At 42.2% G+C, this 16,997-nt stretch overlaps 1 protein-coding gene across 3 annotated transcripts in view; it reads right to left on the bottom strand.

Moving 5' to 3' along the window:
- Positions 1 to 16,997, bottom strand: part of POGLUT2 (protein O-glucosyltransferase 2) — a 166,215-nt gene that overhangs the window by 50,930 nt on the left and 98,288 nt on the right. For all 3 annotated transcript variants that reach the window (XR_012241585.1, XM_073614462.1, XM_073614463.1), the window contains 2 exons: positions 2,283 to 2,492; positions 269 to 358 (listed from right to left, as the gene is read on the bottom strand). Coding sequence is in view for 2 of the 3 variants with exons in the window: in XM_073614462.1 (XP_073470563.1) it covers positions 269 to 358; positions 2,283 to 2,492 (300 nt within the window). In the remaining variant the exon portion in view is untranslated. The remainder of the gene's footprint in view (positions 1 to 268; positions 359 to 2,282; positions 2,493 to 16,997) is intronic.

Raw genomic sequence — 16,997 nt, 5'->3', positions numbered from 1 at the left:
TTTTAAATGTGATAAATGCAGCACAGAGTGGCAATTGGCACAAATAAACTTTGTATGGCCAAATAATATCTTTTAAGAGAAATAGAATATATGAAGTGCAGGTTTGTTGGAAAACTTTCTTCAGTCACACCTCAAGCACAACAAAAAAAAAAAAAAACCAAAGTAAATGGCTTATTTTGACTCTGTTCAGTGTTTAGTGATCATAGAATTTTTCACATTTCAAAAGTATATTTTATTATACATAGTTTATTATAATGGGCGTACATACCTGAAAAAGTTTAAAATAATAGCAGAAAATATGCTCTCCCATTAGGTTATTCCTTGCAAATTCCTGCCCTGCTTGTGCAATTCTTTTGGCCTGGAAAATAAAAATGAAAATGTATGATCTGTTACAGTATATAGTCATAAGCCAAACACAGCCACATGGTATTTTACACAATTACTGGATCAAAATCACAGGATTTATCATTCCAATTGTATCAGTATCTTTTTTTTTATACAGTGACTCAACCTAAAGTTTGAGTGCTAAGAAGGGGGTTGACTTACCAGTTGGCGTCTTTCTAAAACTGTGGGGCTTAAAATTCTGTAGTAGCATGCCTCTCCATCCATTTCCTCAAAGCCATACTGACAAGGTTCTGCTCTCACAGCTAGACTCCAAAGTTATATCTATAGTATAATGTATTTGCCATTACAAGAATCATATGTCATGGTGTTAAACTTTATACCTGCCAAATAATTTTACATTTTCTTCCCAACCAGCCTTGTAATCCAGGAACCCTGCCCGACAGCATAACCATATTCTGGACCTTTGAACAGACTACACTGCATTTAAGCTGGCTATACATGGATCACGTTTTTTTGATCAGCCAGTGAAAAAAAAACAGATAGCCCCATCCATACAAGGGAGGTAAATAGAGGAATCCTGACGCTGTGTTATTGGACGGCTACATCATCAGAATACACTGAACAGTGCTGCAGCCAACAGAAATGAAAATTTTCCAACTTTCCAGCTTGAGAGAAGCCGATCATTAGATCTGAATTCTATCGAGTGGGAACAGCCAAAGATAGGATCGAAATTCAGCCACTCTTTGCTAAACCAGCCAATTTTCGATCCAGCCTGTGACTGGACAATGAAGCAGCAACAGTACATTGATGCAATTGGCCCTCTGCTCTGCCCTCTGTAGGCATGTTCATATACTGTATGCACGTTGCAAAACAAATCAATCATGATTGGCCCAAACTGTTACGACTCCATCTCTCACTGAGTGCTAATGGGCATAAGATTACAGGACCCAGATATCAAAAATTAGGTACTTACACTAGCTGTATGTAATTTCAGTTAATATATAACGCAAGTAAACTAGGTTCTTATACCTGCTTGCAACCAGCAACCACCCAATGTGGAAATATCAGTTTTGAGACCAAGATTAAGATGACATAAAAAGGTGTAAACAAAAAAAAAAGGGGGGGGGGTCTTGCTATACTTGTTATATAAATCCTTATATGTTATGTTGTAACTTGCATTGCCTGCTCTTACAGGGAAAATTGACAGTGTCTCTGTAAAGTCAACCTCCCTGACCCCTCTATACTCTCCTTATTAGCGATCACTCACTGTTCCTTCAGTAGCCAACACTAAATTGAGCCTGGTAGTGGTGATTGCACTCCCTTTGTCATGCACCAGTGCTCTGGTCTAATGATTTGCTAGACCTGAGCACTGTCACAGGGGAGGAGGTCTTATGCTCCTCCATAACTGGAAGTGCCTGGTATTGTTGACAACTGTAGAGGAGGAGGAAACACTGGGGGATTGCTGTAAGGGGAGTGTAAGTATGTTGTAGGTCAGGGTCAAATATTGAGGCTTTTGAAGAGACACTGTCACTTTGCCTTTGCCTTGCATGGGTAGGGTGACAGTGTCTCTTTAAAGGAAAAGTAGCGTAGTGTTTGCCAAAATAATGGAAAATTACTTTCACATACTTCTTGCTTGCTATTCCATATTTTAACAAGCATATTTTTAGATCCAGAATGAAAGATCCTCCTCTAGTGGCTATCTGCATGTGAACAAACAGCAAAATGATAGGATATGCTATCTACTGTATGTATTGTTTTCAGTCATTCTGAGTTGCACTAAGAAAGGAACATTGATACACAGCCGTAATAACAGTAGTAGCCTACATATGTACTGAGAAATTTGGCTTCCTCCATGTACAGTATGTGCACAGCAGTTACCTATAAAGCATTAGTAGACATAAATAAGGATAACATTTTGGTGATGCATGTATGCTTACCTCAATATCATGATCTTTGACCCACTGGATCTTCTCAAGTAAATCACTAAGGTCTTTCTTAAAAGGCACATAATGTTTCCATGGTTGGAGATCACTGTAGAAGTGTTCATAGTATATGGAATCTTGCTTAAGGATCACACTATTCCCAGAAAGCAGGTATGGCATTCTGTATGCTGCCACGGTTCCATCAATAAGGATTTGATATTTGTACTAAAATAAAAGAGAGGAAATAAAGCAATTAAACTATAGTGATTTTTTTCCATTTACTTTTCTTCAACTAACTTTGGAGTTTTAACTAATGAATCCAACATGTACTCATAACACACTTACTGTACAAGGTGATTGCACTCATCTTTTATAAATACAGTATAATTAATTATGAGTGGTCTCTGCTCCAAATGCACCCAATTTACAATCACAATATGATATCTATTCTTTAGCCATCTTCATGTCCACTGAACCACCCAAGGGATAAGCGCTAGCTTGTATAACTCTCTTATGAGATCATTATGTGGAATCATATAAAATAATTTGCTGAAATCAGTATCCAAAGCACCACCATGGTTCAAAACATTTGTTATATAGTCAAAGAATATCATTGGATTAGTTTGACATGGTTTTTCCTCAGTAAAGCCATGCTGATTTGGGTCCAGCAAGTTTCTTTTTCAGGAGTGATTCAATTCATTTTATTACAAGAGTTCTTAAACGCACTGGGCTGTAATTGCCTGCTTTTTCCTTACTCTCCCTCTGGTGGTTGGGTACAATATTAGTTGAAATGTCTCATGTAAGAAAAGTTTGATTAAGGCTAGGTTCACATATTTGCAGGTTGCGGTTGATGCGTTTTGCGGGCATGTTTTGCAGTGCATTTTTGAACACACGTTTTTGATGCGTTTTGTGGTGGTTTTTTGGGGGTTAATGGGAAAGTATGACAGTTCTGCTCATGTAGTGCGACGTTGATGCGACTTTACACTCTCTGGCATTCAAGTAGCATCAAAGTTGCAACAAAGTAGTGCAGGAACCTTTATGTGAACAAATTTGTATGTTAGGGTTAAGGGCTAGGGTTAAATGTTAGGGTTAAGGGCTACGGTTAAAGACTAGGGTCAGGGTCAAATGTTAGGGCTAAATGTAAGGGTTAAGGGCTAGATTTAGAGTTAAATGTTAGGGTTAAAGGGTAGGTTTAGGGTCAAATGTTAGGGTTACATGTTAGGGTTAAATGTTAGAGTTAAATGTTAGGGTTAAAGGCTAGGGTTAGGGTCAAATGTTAGGGTTAAGGGCTAGGGTTATTTGTTAGGGTTAGAGTTATGGTTAGCGGTAATCATTAGGGTTAAGGTTTGAGTTAGATTTAGGGGTAATTTTTAGGGTTAGCAGTCTAACCTTAACAATTACAGATAACCCTAGTCCTTATTCCTAACAATTAACCCTAACCCTAGTTTTTGATGCATTTTGCATTTTTTTGTTTTTAAAGTATGACAGTACTGTTCATGTAGTGCGATTTTCAAAAAATGGCACACAGAGGCACACTACTGTAGTCAATAGTATCTTTTTATGCCAGCATAGTATTCTGTGACACTATTTTATCTTTTTTTTTTAAATGTTATTAAAGCTAAGCTCCTGACTTATGTTAAATACAATAATTTCCTATTTAAAGCCATATATTAACCCCCATGTAATCAAGGAAAGATGGATAGTTGGAAAACTGGAGTTTGTAAAAAGGAAATGATTACAGCACTTTTCTTAGAGTGATAGACATGACTGGTGCTTATTTAATAGACCCTTGCGGTCAGCTGTACTTCAGTAATTGCAGTTCCATATACAGCAGAAACTTTAATTATGCTTATTTTTGGAATACATATTCTGGAGTTTGAATAAATATAGTAAATCTGCATATTGTGCAAGGCAAGTGTAACACAGTAATAATTTAGATGAACTTGCACCATGCAACGCCTGTCCTTGTGCTGTACAAAGGAGAAGGTTATAAGCCTGCGGTATGTTTCACTAACACTTTATTGCAGGTACAAAATGTCCTTTAAAGGGTAGGGCTTGTGTAAAAATACCACAAGATATTCTTAGAAATAGCTGTCTCTGCCATAAGTTAGCTTTAAACTGTATCGCTTCTCCAGGATAAAAAAAATATGAAACAGTCAATGCTTCATTAGCAAAGAGAGCATTGAAAAAGATAATACCATTAAATTTTTACATCTTGAATAGAACATTTCTGGAATTCATTTGAAAGCACATGCTGGTTTAACCACTTGACCTCTAGAAGGTATTACCCCCTTGAAGACCAGGGCATTTTTTTACACAAATCGAGCCTTCTTTTTGTGGTATTTGATCACTGCTAGGTTTTTTCTTTTTTTTATCATATAAACGAAAAAAGACCAAAAATTGAGAAAAAAATAATATTTTTGACTTTCTTTTATAAAACATATCCAATAAAGAAAACAAAAAAAATTAAATTTAGGCCAAAATGTATTCTGCTACATGTCTTTGATAAAAAAAAGTCCCAAAAGTGTATATTAATTGGTTTGTGTGAAAGTTATAGCTCCTACATACTATGGTACATATACTGTACTGGGATTTATGCAACTATACGCTATATTGTAATGGCAGTGATCAGCGACTTATAGTGGGACTGTAATAGGGTGGCAGGAAATCTGGTGCTAACAGACACTATCTAAGAAGGTCACTAACTGACACTGACGCTAGTGACATTATTACAATGATCAGTGTTAATACTGTACACTGACACTGTACTAATGACGCTGGCTGGGAAGGGGTTAACATCTAGGAGCAATCAAGAGGTGCCTAACAATGTGTAATGTGTTCTGCTTTAATTTTCTGATATAGCCGTTTCTTCTTCCTGCTTGTCCAATCACATACAGACACAGCCAATCAGCAGGTTTGAGAGGAAAAATCACTAGTTGAAATCTGAAAAGAAGGGGGGGGGAAATAATGCGCAAAACCAAAGTGAGCTATAACAGAAATAAATTTAAGGGTAAGAGAAGCCGCCAAACATAAAAGTGTTCCCACACAGAAAAAACAAATATGAATATAAGAAATATGTGGCGCTAACTAACAAACATCACAAATAATATGGCTGAAACATGTAACTAGTAGTAATTCTGCAATGTGACATAAAAAAACTAACAAAATAATATTGATGTAAAGGTCCAATCGTGCAAAAATAACAATACATTAAGATAAATAAATCCAAAAAACTCATAAAGTACATAAGAGTAACAGTGTGCCTGGTTGCTATAGAAACGTGCGTGCGCAGACAGGAGAAAGGCAAGCCGACATTTTTGTGTTTGAAGCCTTCCATCAGAGACCCGCCAGTGCTGTGACGATCAGAGATCATTCGATTGCTGGTTCTCATCTGCTTCCAGACGGCATGCTTGATTTGACCCGTAGGGGTCTTTATTAGAGGTGAGAGGCTTGGGGAATTGTGTGGCACACCACAGATTGCTGATGATTGGAGGAATCTGAAACCGATCATTTTTTGCACATTCGCTTTTGTTTTTTTGCATGAACTGTCATATGAAGATTTGTTCCATTTACTGTATGTTGGAACCATATTGCACCTGTTGGACTATACACCTTTATTTATTTAATTAGTGTTTTTTTTTTTCACTTTTTTGCACTTTATGCGATTTTTTTTTATTTATTTTATTTTTGCATGACTGGAACTTTACATCAATGTTATTTTGTTAGTTTTTTGATGTCACATTGCAGAATTACTACTAGTTACATGTTTCAGCCATATTATTTGTGATATTTGTCTATATTATTTATGCACTCTAGTTAGCGCCACATATTTCTTACACTCGTTGAAATCTGCTGACAAACAGCACGGGATGGCATGGGGCACGCACATGCACGTCTCAAACCCAGAAGAAGGGCGATCACGTTCTGTACATGAACATGACTGTGCCTGTACCTGCCACCCACTCGCAGTATATTTACTGTGAGTGGTCGGCAGGTGGTTAAGAATAAACTATAAGTGGCCCCTGCTAAAGATCTTTCTCTGTAGCAACAGAGAGGGGACCCCACCACCTATACATGCTTCTAGGCTTCATGTACACGGGACGTTTTACAACCTCTCCTGAACGATTTAACTTGGCAGATAGTAACCTACGTTTAAAAACGTCTGTTTTGCTGCATTTACATGCCACGTTTAGCTGCGTTTGCATTTAGAAGTATTTCTTTTTTATGTGTAACACTTACTCACGGTGGAGCTGCTGGTTTAAAGCGGGCTGTTACCTTGTTACCTGTAATTTCACCAACACCGGGTCTAGGGATCTCCGTTAAGTTTACTGCGAGGCAATGTAGGCACCAGTCACTTAAGTACTTTTTCAATGCTTTAATGGGGATAACTGGAAGAAGTAGCAGGAAAGAGGTAGAAGGAGAGTTGCAGGGGTGTTCAAATACCTTTTCTTGGCGTAGCGTCAAGGAATTTAAATCTTTAAGATGAATGTATTCTCAGCTTAGGATTAAATCTTTTGCCCGCCCGGATAGGTTTCTCTCACTGACCTAGCAGCCGGAACGCAACACGAACAAAAACTCTCTGCCACAGACTTTGGTGGGACAAACTCATACGATCCTCTGCCACAGGATGTAGTAGTTTTCAATGAACAGCAAACACAGTACCAGAACCTTTAAGCTGACCCGGCAGTACTTGTGTGGTAGGGCAATCTAGGATGCGTCCTCCAATTGAGTCACCAGGCCCCTCTCCAGGCCAGCGCTCCGCATGGTCCCTTCCAAGACGGGTCCTCCCCTGGATTCTTCTCAACTGTCCGGCTTCTTCCCGCAGGACAGACAGCACAGGACCATCCCAGCAGTAGCAGCCCCCAGACAGACTTCTGGGCCTACCTGCCCGGCTGCAGTGGCGTAACCCTCCAGAGCTTATTACTAATGTCCAGATTAAGGAACACCTGGGTAGCAGTGATCATAACATGATTTCATTTGATGTTAGCTGTAAACAAGAAACACTTAACTTCAAGAGAGCAAATTTTCCAAGGATGAGGGCTGCTCTCCAGGATTTAGACTGGGAGGGAATATTTGCATTGATAATCACAGAACAGAAATGGGAATTCTTCAAAAAGACTGTTTGGGACCTCACTGCAAAGCATATTCCCATGGGTAATAAGTTTAAAAGGCTAAAAACAAAACCAATGTGGCTCACGGCCAAAGTTAAAGAAGCTATAAACAATAAGAAAAGAGCTTTTAAAAAATATAAAAATGAAGGAACACTAGTGTCGTTTAAATGTTACAAAGAATTTAACAGAACATGTAAAAAGGAAATCAAGGATTCAAAAATTCAAAACGAACGACAGATTGCAAAAGATAGTAGGACAAACCCCAAAAAATTCTTCAAATGTATTAATAGTAAAAAGGTCAGGTCTGAGAATGTAGGCCCTTTACAAAATAATCTAGAGTGGGTGACTGGGGACAAAGAGAAGGCAAATTTATTAAGTACTTTTTTTCAGCTCTGTGTATACAAAGGAGCATGGGGGAGCTCATGTCCATAATGGGGGTGGTAGTGACACAGCCCCGAATGATCCACAATGGCTCAAAAGTGATATGGTCCAGAATTATTTAGACAGAATAAAGGTGGATAAAGCACCTGGACCTGATGGCATCCACCCACGGATCCTAAAAGAATTGAGCTCTGTAGTTTCAAAGCCATTGTATCAAATTTTTAGGGACTCATTAATGACGGGAACAGTGCCACTGGATTGGCGCAGGGCGAACGTGGTGCCTATATTTAAAAAGGGATCAAAGTCGTTACTAAGTAACTACAGACCTGTTGGTTTAACTTCTATAGTCGGGAGGATACTGGAGCGTTTAATAAAAGACCACATAGACGAGTTCTTGCTGGAAAAAAACATTTTAAGCAACAGACAGCATGGATTCATGAAAGACAGAAGTTGTCAGACAAACCTGATTTCTTTTTATGAAGAGGTAAGTAAAACCTTGGACAGAGGGGTGGTTGTGGATGTGGTATACTTGGATTTTGCAAAAGCGTTCAACACAGTTCCCCACACACGGCTCATGTGTAAGGTAAAGTCTACAGGCTTGGAAATATCAGTTTGTAAATTAAGAAGAAAACTGGCTAAAAGACAGAATTCAGAGAGTAGTGGTTAATGATTCTTACTTTGAATGGTCTAAGGTTATCAGTGATGTACCCCAAGGTTCAGTGCTGGGACCCTTACTTTTTAATATCTTTATAAATGATATAGGGACTGGGATCAAAAGTAACATTTCTGTCTTTGCAGATGACACCAAGCTATGCAGTGGAATAACGTCCTTACAGGATGTCTCCAATTTACAAGCCGACCTCAATGCACTGTCTGATTGGGCGACTATGTGGCAGATGAGGTTTAATGTTGATAAATGTAAAGTTATGCACTTGGGGGCTAAGAATATGCATGCATCATACATGCTAGGGGGAGTACAACTGGGGGAATCCATGGTGAAGAAGGATCTGGGGGTTTTGGTAGATCATAAGCTCAATAATAGCATGCAATGCCAAGCTGCGGTTTCCAAAGCAAGCAAAGTCCTTTCTTGTATTAAGAGAGGTATGGACTCTAGAGAGAGAGATATAAATTTGCCCCTCTACAAATCATTAGTAAGACCTCATCTGGAATATGCAGTTCAGTTTTGGGCACCAGTTCTCAAAAAGCATATCGGGGAACTGGAGAAAGTGCAGAGAAGGGCAACCAAACTGATAAGAGGCATGGAGGAGCTCAGCTATGAGGAAAGATTAGAGGAACTGAATTTATTCACTCTTGAGAAGAGGAGAATAAGGGGGGATATGATCAACATGTTCAAATATATAAGGGGTCCATATAGTGATCTTGGTGTTGAGTTATTCTCTTTACGGTCAAACCAAAGGACACGGGGGCACTCTTTACGTCTAGAGGAAAAGAGATTTCATCTCCAAATACGCAAAGGTTTCTTCACAGTAAGAGCTGTGAAAATGTGGAATAGACTCCCAACAGAGGTGGTTCTGGCCAGCTCAGTAGATTGCTTTAAGAAAGGCCTGGATACTTTCCTAAATGTACATAATATAACTGGGTACTAACATTTATAGGTAAGGTTGATCCAGGGAAAATCCGATTGCCTCTTGGGGGATCAGGAAGGAATTTTTTCTCCTGCTGTAGCAAATTGGAGCATGCTCTGCTGGGGTTTTTTGCCTTCCTCTGGTATACAATTGGGTATATTGGATTGTACGATATTTTTTATTTTATTTATTTATTGTTTTTAAGGTTGAACTGGATGGACTTCAACCTAACTATGTAACTCTATGTAACTATGTAACTATGCTACGAGATAGCACTCACTGACACATACCTCTAGGCCAAGAGGGCCACGAGGCAAAAAGCTCCCCGAAACATGGCGTCTGCCCCATAAATACCCTCTCCGAGAATGCAACTCGGAGGACCACCTCCGCCGAGTTATTTCCGGGACAGAAGAGCACTCATACACTTCAGCTTGTTGCTTTCCAACATTGACCCACGATGACAACGACACCCACAGGCGCAATGTGGAACTGCACGTAACACAGCCATGCTGGAAGAGAGGCTAAACTAAGCTTAGATTAAACCTGAACAATGTATAGCACAGATCAGTGCTGTGTTTTGGCCTAGGCCAACAAGGCCCAGGCCTAGGGCGGCACTTTGCGGGGGGCGGCAAAAAGCCGCCCCCCCCCCCCCCCCAAAACGGCACCCGCTCTCTTCCCACACAGCAGGGCACATCAGGAGTACAGCTTGGGAGTGCAGTGGCCTCGCGGCTGCAGATGGGGCCAGGAAGCAGTTAAATCAGGAGCTGTCAAGCCGCCCCTGTAAAGCCGTGATTCTCTCTCTCTCTGCTGTGGCCAATCATGGGGAGGGAAACAGCAGGGAGGAAGCTGGGCGGCGGCACGGCAAAATCAATTAGAGCCGCTCTCTCTCTTTCTTCTCTCTTCTCCGTTCAGCTGACAGAAAGGGGAGGGGGGTGAGCGGGGGAGTTCTCTGGTAAATGGAGCAGCGCTGTGACAGGGAGAGGAGAGATGCAGGCTGTCTGTGTATCTCCCCCGCTCGCCCCCCTCCTCTTTCTGTCAGCCGAAGAGAGAAGAGAGAGAGAGCGGCTCTAATTGGTTTCCCTGTGCCGCTGCCCAGCTTCCTCCCCGCTGTTTCCCTCCCCATAATTGGCCACAGCAGAGGGCCAATCAGAAGACTCTGGGGGCATCATGGGAAGAGTAATCCCTGAAGAATGGCAGCCCTGTGTGTGTCCACAGACATCATGCTACAGCCCCCAGCATGCATACACTCTGAGGGGGGGGGGTTACAGGAGGAGAAAAAGAGAGTACTGTGCTGGGGGAAGCCAGATAGGGAGCCACACTGTACCCGCACCACCAGAGCCACGCTGTACCCGCACCACCAGAGCCACGCTGTACCCGCACCACCAGAGCCACGCTGTACCCACACCACCAGAGAGCCACGCTGTACCCGCACCACCAGAGCCACGCTGTACCCGCACCACTAGAGCCACGCTGTACCCACACCACCAGAGAGCCACGCTGTACCCGCACCTCCAGAGCCACGCTGTACCCGCACCACCAGAGCCACACTGTACCCGCACCACCAGAGAGTCACGCTGTACCCGCACCACCAGAGAGTCACGCTGTACCCGCACCACCAGAGAGTCACGCTGTACCCGCACCACCAGAGAATCACGCTGTACCCGCACCACCAGAGCCACGCTGTACCCGCACCACCAGAGAGCCACGCTGTACCCGCACCACCAGAGAGGGAGCCACGCACCACCAGAGAGAGAGCCACGTTGTTCCCGCACCACCAGAGAGACGTTGTTCCCGCAACACCAGAACCACGCTGTACCCGCACCACCAGAGAGCCACGCTGTACCCGCACCACCAGAGAGCCACGCTGTACCCGCACCACCAGAGAGCCACGCTGTACCCGCACCACCAGAGAGCCACGCTGTACCCGCACCAACAGAGGGGGAGAAAGATGAAGCCACTGCCAGGGTAGAGATGCTACACTACTGACTAGAGTTGGCCTGGGCAACCCAGAGTGAGTGAAAGTCCAGCCGGAGGGATCACTGTTGCAGTTTCACCGGATCTGGTAAGAGAGCCTGTTGGCCATTATACATTACTGTTCTCAGGAACTGAGCCATTAGGAAGTACCTAACCTGATATCCTCTAGGCCAACCCTAGTGACGCCACTGTCCCAGAGCCCAAAACAAGTTACGGCACTGAGTTTCGGTAACTGGCCAGAGAGGGATGTTCCAGCGTGGGCACCCAGGACATCTGCCGCCCGGAGTCCCACAAGCGGCGATGGGCTTTCAGTAGCAGCCCACACCTCTCTCCCCACTGTCAGCCACACACACTCAGTACACAGCCAGGAGGAGGAGGAGCCACAGAGGAGGGACACAACTTCAGTGCAAGAGCCTCCCAAAGCACCCAGCACATATCCCCTTACCCCCAAATGAAAAGATGCTGTATCGCTCACTGTCCTCCTCCCGCAGCGTCCCTTTGTCCTCTTCCCGTGGCGTCCCTCTGTTCTCCCATGAAGATGACAGGGCGGGTCTTAAAAAGGAAGGGGTGTGGCCTTGACAGGAAGGGGTGGGTCATAGTTAAATTAGGGGGGTGCGCGAGCTTAGTCAGGCCTAGGGCAGCACAAAACCTAAATACACCACTGGCACAGATGATCCATTAAATTTACCTATAAGTGGTAGATTAGAAATCTACCAGAACTACATATGTTTTTTTCAAATAGTCAAAAATTAAAAATGCCTGTAAACGAAACGCAGCTAAACAAGACGTTTACAAGCTGTTACAGGCATTTGGTGTTTCAAATGCCTCTGAACACCCGTCCTGAACGCATTTTTTTGCATTATTCTAAACTCAACTGCCTAGAAAGGACTATAAATTACCCTGTGTACATGTACTGATAAGATAACAGAGAAGAGTTCAGGGGCAGCTGAAAAAAACGCCCAACCTCTCCAAAACGTCCGTTTATCAGCAGCAGAGTACATGAAGCCTAAAATGTATCTAAACCCAAAACCAAAATGTTAATATATTGCAGCTTACTAGACCTTGGTTTGATGGTTGTATTTGTTTTAATTTTTTCAGGCTTCTTTTGCTTTATCTTCACCTGGTAATCCTTCAGATAACACACTTCCTGTCCCTAGGTGGCTACATCATTCCTTCATTGTATCCATGTAGAGAGCCATGGTTGTCATTCTAGGCTGCTCTCTTGAGATGGACTACAAACATGTTCATATTGCTTCATCGCCATAAGGCTTCATGCACACGAGACGCCGATGCAAACTCTGCTGAACACATGTTTTTAAAAGCTGAAACTGGCATTTAGAAACGCCCATTTTGCCGCATTTGCATGCCACGTTTAGCGGTGTTTTACCACGTTTGCGTCTAGAAGCGTCTGCAGAGCAGAGAATGACATTTTGCAACCCAACTTTGGGGCCCCGTATCTCAGGGCCACTTGGCGCTAGGAATTTGGTGTGCTAACACAGTCAAACTAACACTACAACATATCCAAAGCTGGGGTTCCTAGCACCAAGTGGCCCCGAGATACGGGGCCCCAAAGTCGGGTCGCAAAATGTCAAGCACTTCTGCAGCAGAGAATGACATTTTGTGACCCGAATTTGGGGCCCCATATCTTGGGGCCACTTGGTGCTAGGAACCCCAAATTTGGAGTGCAAACACAGTGGAACTGGCACTACAACATATTCAATATATTTGGGGCATCAAGTGGCCCCGAGATACACTCTGCTGTAGAAAAGTGCTTGAAATTTTGCAACCCGATTTTGGGGCCCCATATCTCTGGGCCACTTGGTGCTAGGAACCCCAAATCTGGAAATGTTGTAGTGCTAGTTCCACTGTGTTTGCACACAAAATTTGGGGCTCCTAGCACCAAGTGGCCCCCAGATATGGGGCCCCAAAGTCAGGTCGCAAAATGTCATTCTCTGCTGCAGTTTACCATCATATTTCTGTGTTTTGCCATAGGCACATTCTGTTGGCACAAAACTAAAGAATATGCCAAGATCATTATGCCATAAGAGAATACCTTCGTGTATACCTTTTTCATATCTTTTTCTGTATGCTTCGAAATTGTTGCTTGTTTTATTTTTTGTTTATCTTATACTTTGGATGTCAACTTTATGATGTACACTGTTACATGATTGTACTATTTTTACTTTATTTTTTTTTTCCTTTTAAAAAAATAAAAACGTTTGCAAACAAAAAAAATAGCCAGGACAATTTTTATGTGCTGGCAATTGTCAGCACCAAAGCAATCATTTTTTTGTGAGGCCTTGTCTGGTCACCTGGAGTTGTCAGTATGTAAAAACAGAACCTGAACAGAAAGGGTTGGTAAGAGGCATCTGGGAGGAAGCCTTTGAAGCCTCTTTTTTTTTTCTGGAGACACTTGATAAAGGGGACTACAAGTGCCACAGTAAGCACCTTTTGGTGCGAAACGCTTCCAGATCTGTCTGCAATCTGGCCATTGTTTATGCCCTGATTTCGGAATAAATGAAACCACCTCCGATTCAGCAAACTCGTCCTGGGACCTGTCTTTTACTTTGGACTTAATACTTATCACTAATTTAACAGAAAATTGGTTAAATAGCAATGTATTAATATAACTGTTATCAAATCATTAACATATGTAATTTTAAAGCGTATTACAGTTATAGGGCAAAGATGACACAAAAATTTTCAAACAATGTTTTGTAACGGTAAAAAAAAGCCATTTGCAAACTCATAATGGTCTATTACACCAGGGCTCGACAAATCCCAGGTGCCAGGTCAGCATGACAACTAGAAATTGTGAAATTGCTTTTGTCAGCCTATTTACTGTTGTGGGGATGCACAGTTTGTATCGCCCTATGACCAGGACATGCAGTACCGGGCAGGTCGTTTTTTTCTACATTCACTTGTCAGGTGGAAGCATTCAGGCGGCTCTGCTGCCACCCAATTGCTTCCACACTAGCAGGTAAAGTGCGATCCGCATTGCATTACATTCAGTGGCACACAAGAGAGTCTAAAAGACCCTAAATGTCTCTTTAAACAGAACCTGTCACCAAAAGCAATCGCATTGTGATGAGAAAAAAAATGTAAGTAAAAAATATTTTTTTACTATAAAAAATACTCGCAAGCACATAACACCCCCCCCCCCCAAAAAATGGTGAGGCCCCTCCACCCCCAACCATACAAATGTAAACGCACGCTATGGGGTGCCTGCGCGAACACGTTAAATGCGATACATATGTTACATATCCCCGCGCACAAACTCGCTCCTAAATTTTTTAGCTGGCTCTTAGATTCAAAGCAAATTTCTCAAGCCCTGTATTACACATTGCGCATCTTCACTTGTCGCTGTACTGACTTACTGAATAAGCTTGATAGTTTGAAAAGTTCTTCTTTTCTATAGACTTGGTGGGATTGTTGTGCAATATCTCAGCACGCAAATTAGAGCTAAAATTGGGGCGATACTTTTTATAGCCCAGCCTAAATGACACCAGCATAAGCAGAGCTCTTAACTGCCACCAAAGCATTGGCATCACAGCTTGAAGTACCTGTAACTCTTGATAGCATCATGACTAAACAGTATGCATCCTAAGGACAACAATGTTCAGATGGTAATTTAATCAACATAGAAATGAGTTCTGGTTAATTGCAAATGAATTGGATTTTATATAGTTAATTTTCTAGCACAGCTGATTGCAACACTGATGAACTAGCACTCCAGACATGGCAGTGGTAATAATAATCCCATTCAATGTCACAAAAGATGCTCAGAGTCTGCTGCCCATAAAAAGCCATTTAGCCTGAACATCATCAACAGTCACTTGAGCTGCGGCAGATTCACAGACAGATGAAATGATGTACGAGCACAGACTAGGCACATATTCCCCATACCAATCTTTTCTATTATGACACAGCTTAAAGCATTTTCACTGAAGAAAACTATATTGATCTATAAACGTCAGCAAACTCTGCTTTGACAACATAAAATGGAATTATGTGTTGCTTCGAGTGAGGGTAAACGTTTCTTTTCGTTTCCAAGAAACAATTTAGATTTATGGCTTGGGGAAAAGGAGACAAGTTTTGTTTAGTGATTCTGGAGTTTGCGTTTAAATGCTATATATGAAAAGGTCGATGACCTCAGAACTTTTCAGCATTGCGTAGCTGTGGCGAAAGGATGTTCTCAAGGAGAAGTCAGCATGAAATGTCAAACAAGCTCTGGCAACCGCATCTACATCAAACACTTTTCCCTCTATAACTGCGCTCCACGCTTTGCTCATAATTAAACAAAACTGAACTGCTATTATCTATTTCAGTTTATGACCGCTAAGAAGATGTGGAAAAGGCTTGTTTAAACAAAAAAGCATCAAATCACATCTTTAGAGATTTATACTTTTTGACTCTGGACATTGAGATCACCAAAGCTTGCCAAAGGCATTTGACCTCAGTTTTGTTTTCTTTTTTAAAGTTCCCTGTATATTCATATTAGAGATGCTGTACTTATTCTGGAGAAACAATACTTTGGCACAGTCATATTTAGCCAACAGACTTGCCATTTGTTCACAAGGTTGTCTGCTAAGTTCTAAAGGTCATTCCAGTTCTTGTAAAAGAGCATACAGGGGGGCACACATGCCTAGTGCATTACTAAAGGTTTATTGTATAAAACAAGAAATATACAGCCAAATGGATACTCACAAAAATAAATGTATACATGAGTTGTATGACACTCAGCCCACGTTCACATTGGGCTAATTTGGCATGCGAAGTGACATGTCAAGTCGCATTCCAAATCGGAGTCTATTGCCAGCAATAGCAATGTCCAAATCGGTGCGAGGGCGACTTTGCAGCAATGCAACGATTCCCAAAAGTAGTTTCTCCACTACTTTTGGCAACTTCAGGGGTGATTTCAATAGACATCTGTGCAGGAACCTGCAGAGATTTCTGACAAATCCCCCCGCCCCCGAAGTCGGACTGAAATGCCAGTTGAAATCGTGCGAGTTCAGCTGAACTGGCATAATTTCAAACCCGCCCTCGGTGTGAAACCAGTGTGGAAATAGCATAGCCAAACACATCATAACGCTGCGCTGGCAAGCTAACACTTTCTTCAGAGCTAAACTCACCAGCACAACAAATGCCATATGCATGCACTTTACAGTTGGTGACACCCACAGGAAGGGGTCGTTGCACAGCCTCAGACAAGGTCAAAGAAGAACTACAATAATAATGGCCAGCGTAACGTTGCAGTGTGTTTGGCCACGCTATTCCCACACTGGATTGAGACTTTGTGTTCATACAACGCCTGTAAACATTTATCCTTGTGAGCATCTATTTGGCTGTATGTTTTGTTTTTACATTAAACCTTTGGTAAAGCACTAGGCATGTGCGCCCTCCTGTGTGCTCTTTCACAGATGTCTACTAGATTCCCCAATATGAGGTGGGCTGCATCGATGACGCATACCTGAAGGTCGTTATTCCATTGCTTTTGATGATCCACTGCACAAGTACACTCTGAGGCTGAACTCTATGCACTGGAAGGGTTTATGTGTTTTGTGTCATACCAGTTCTTATTAAAAGGCTGCCATTAGGCCTCATTCACACAGGTGTACTTATTCATACACCGGTGCGAAGGGCCGCCTTTGTGCACACAGGTATTCTGTGCTTCCGCA

Source organism: Aquarana catesbeiana, linkage group LG02 (genome assembly GCF_042186555.1).
Source record: "Aquarana catesbeiana isolate 2022-GZ linkage group LG02, ASM4218655v1, whole genome shotgun sequence".
Taxonomy (NCBI): domain Eukaryota; kingdom Metazoa; phylum Chordata; class Amphibia; order Anura; family Ranidae; genus Aquarana; species Aquarana catesbeiana.
The sequence above is the reverse complement of the archived record's forward strand: the minus strand, read 5'-3'. Positions and strand labels throughout refer to the sequence as shown.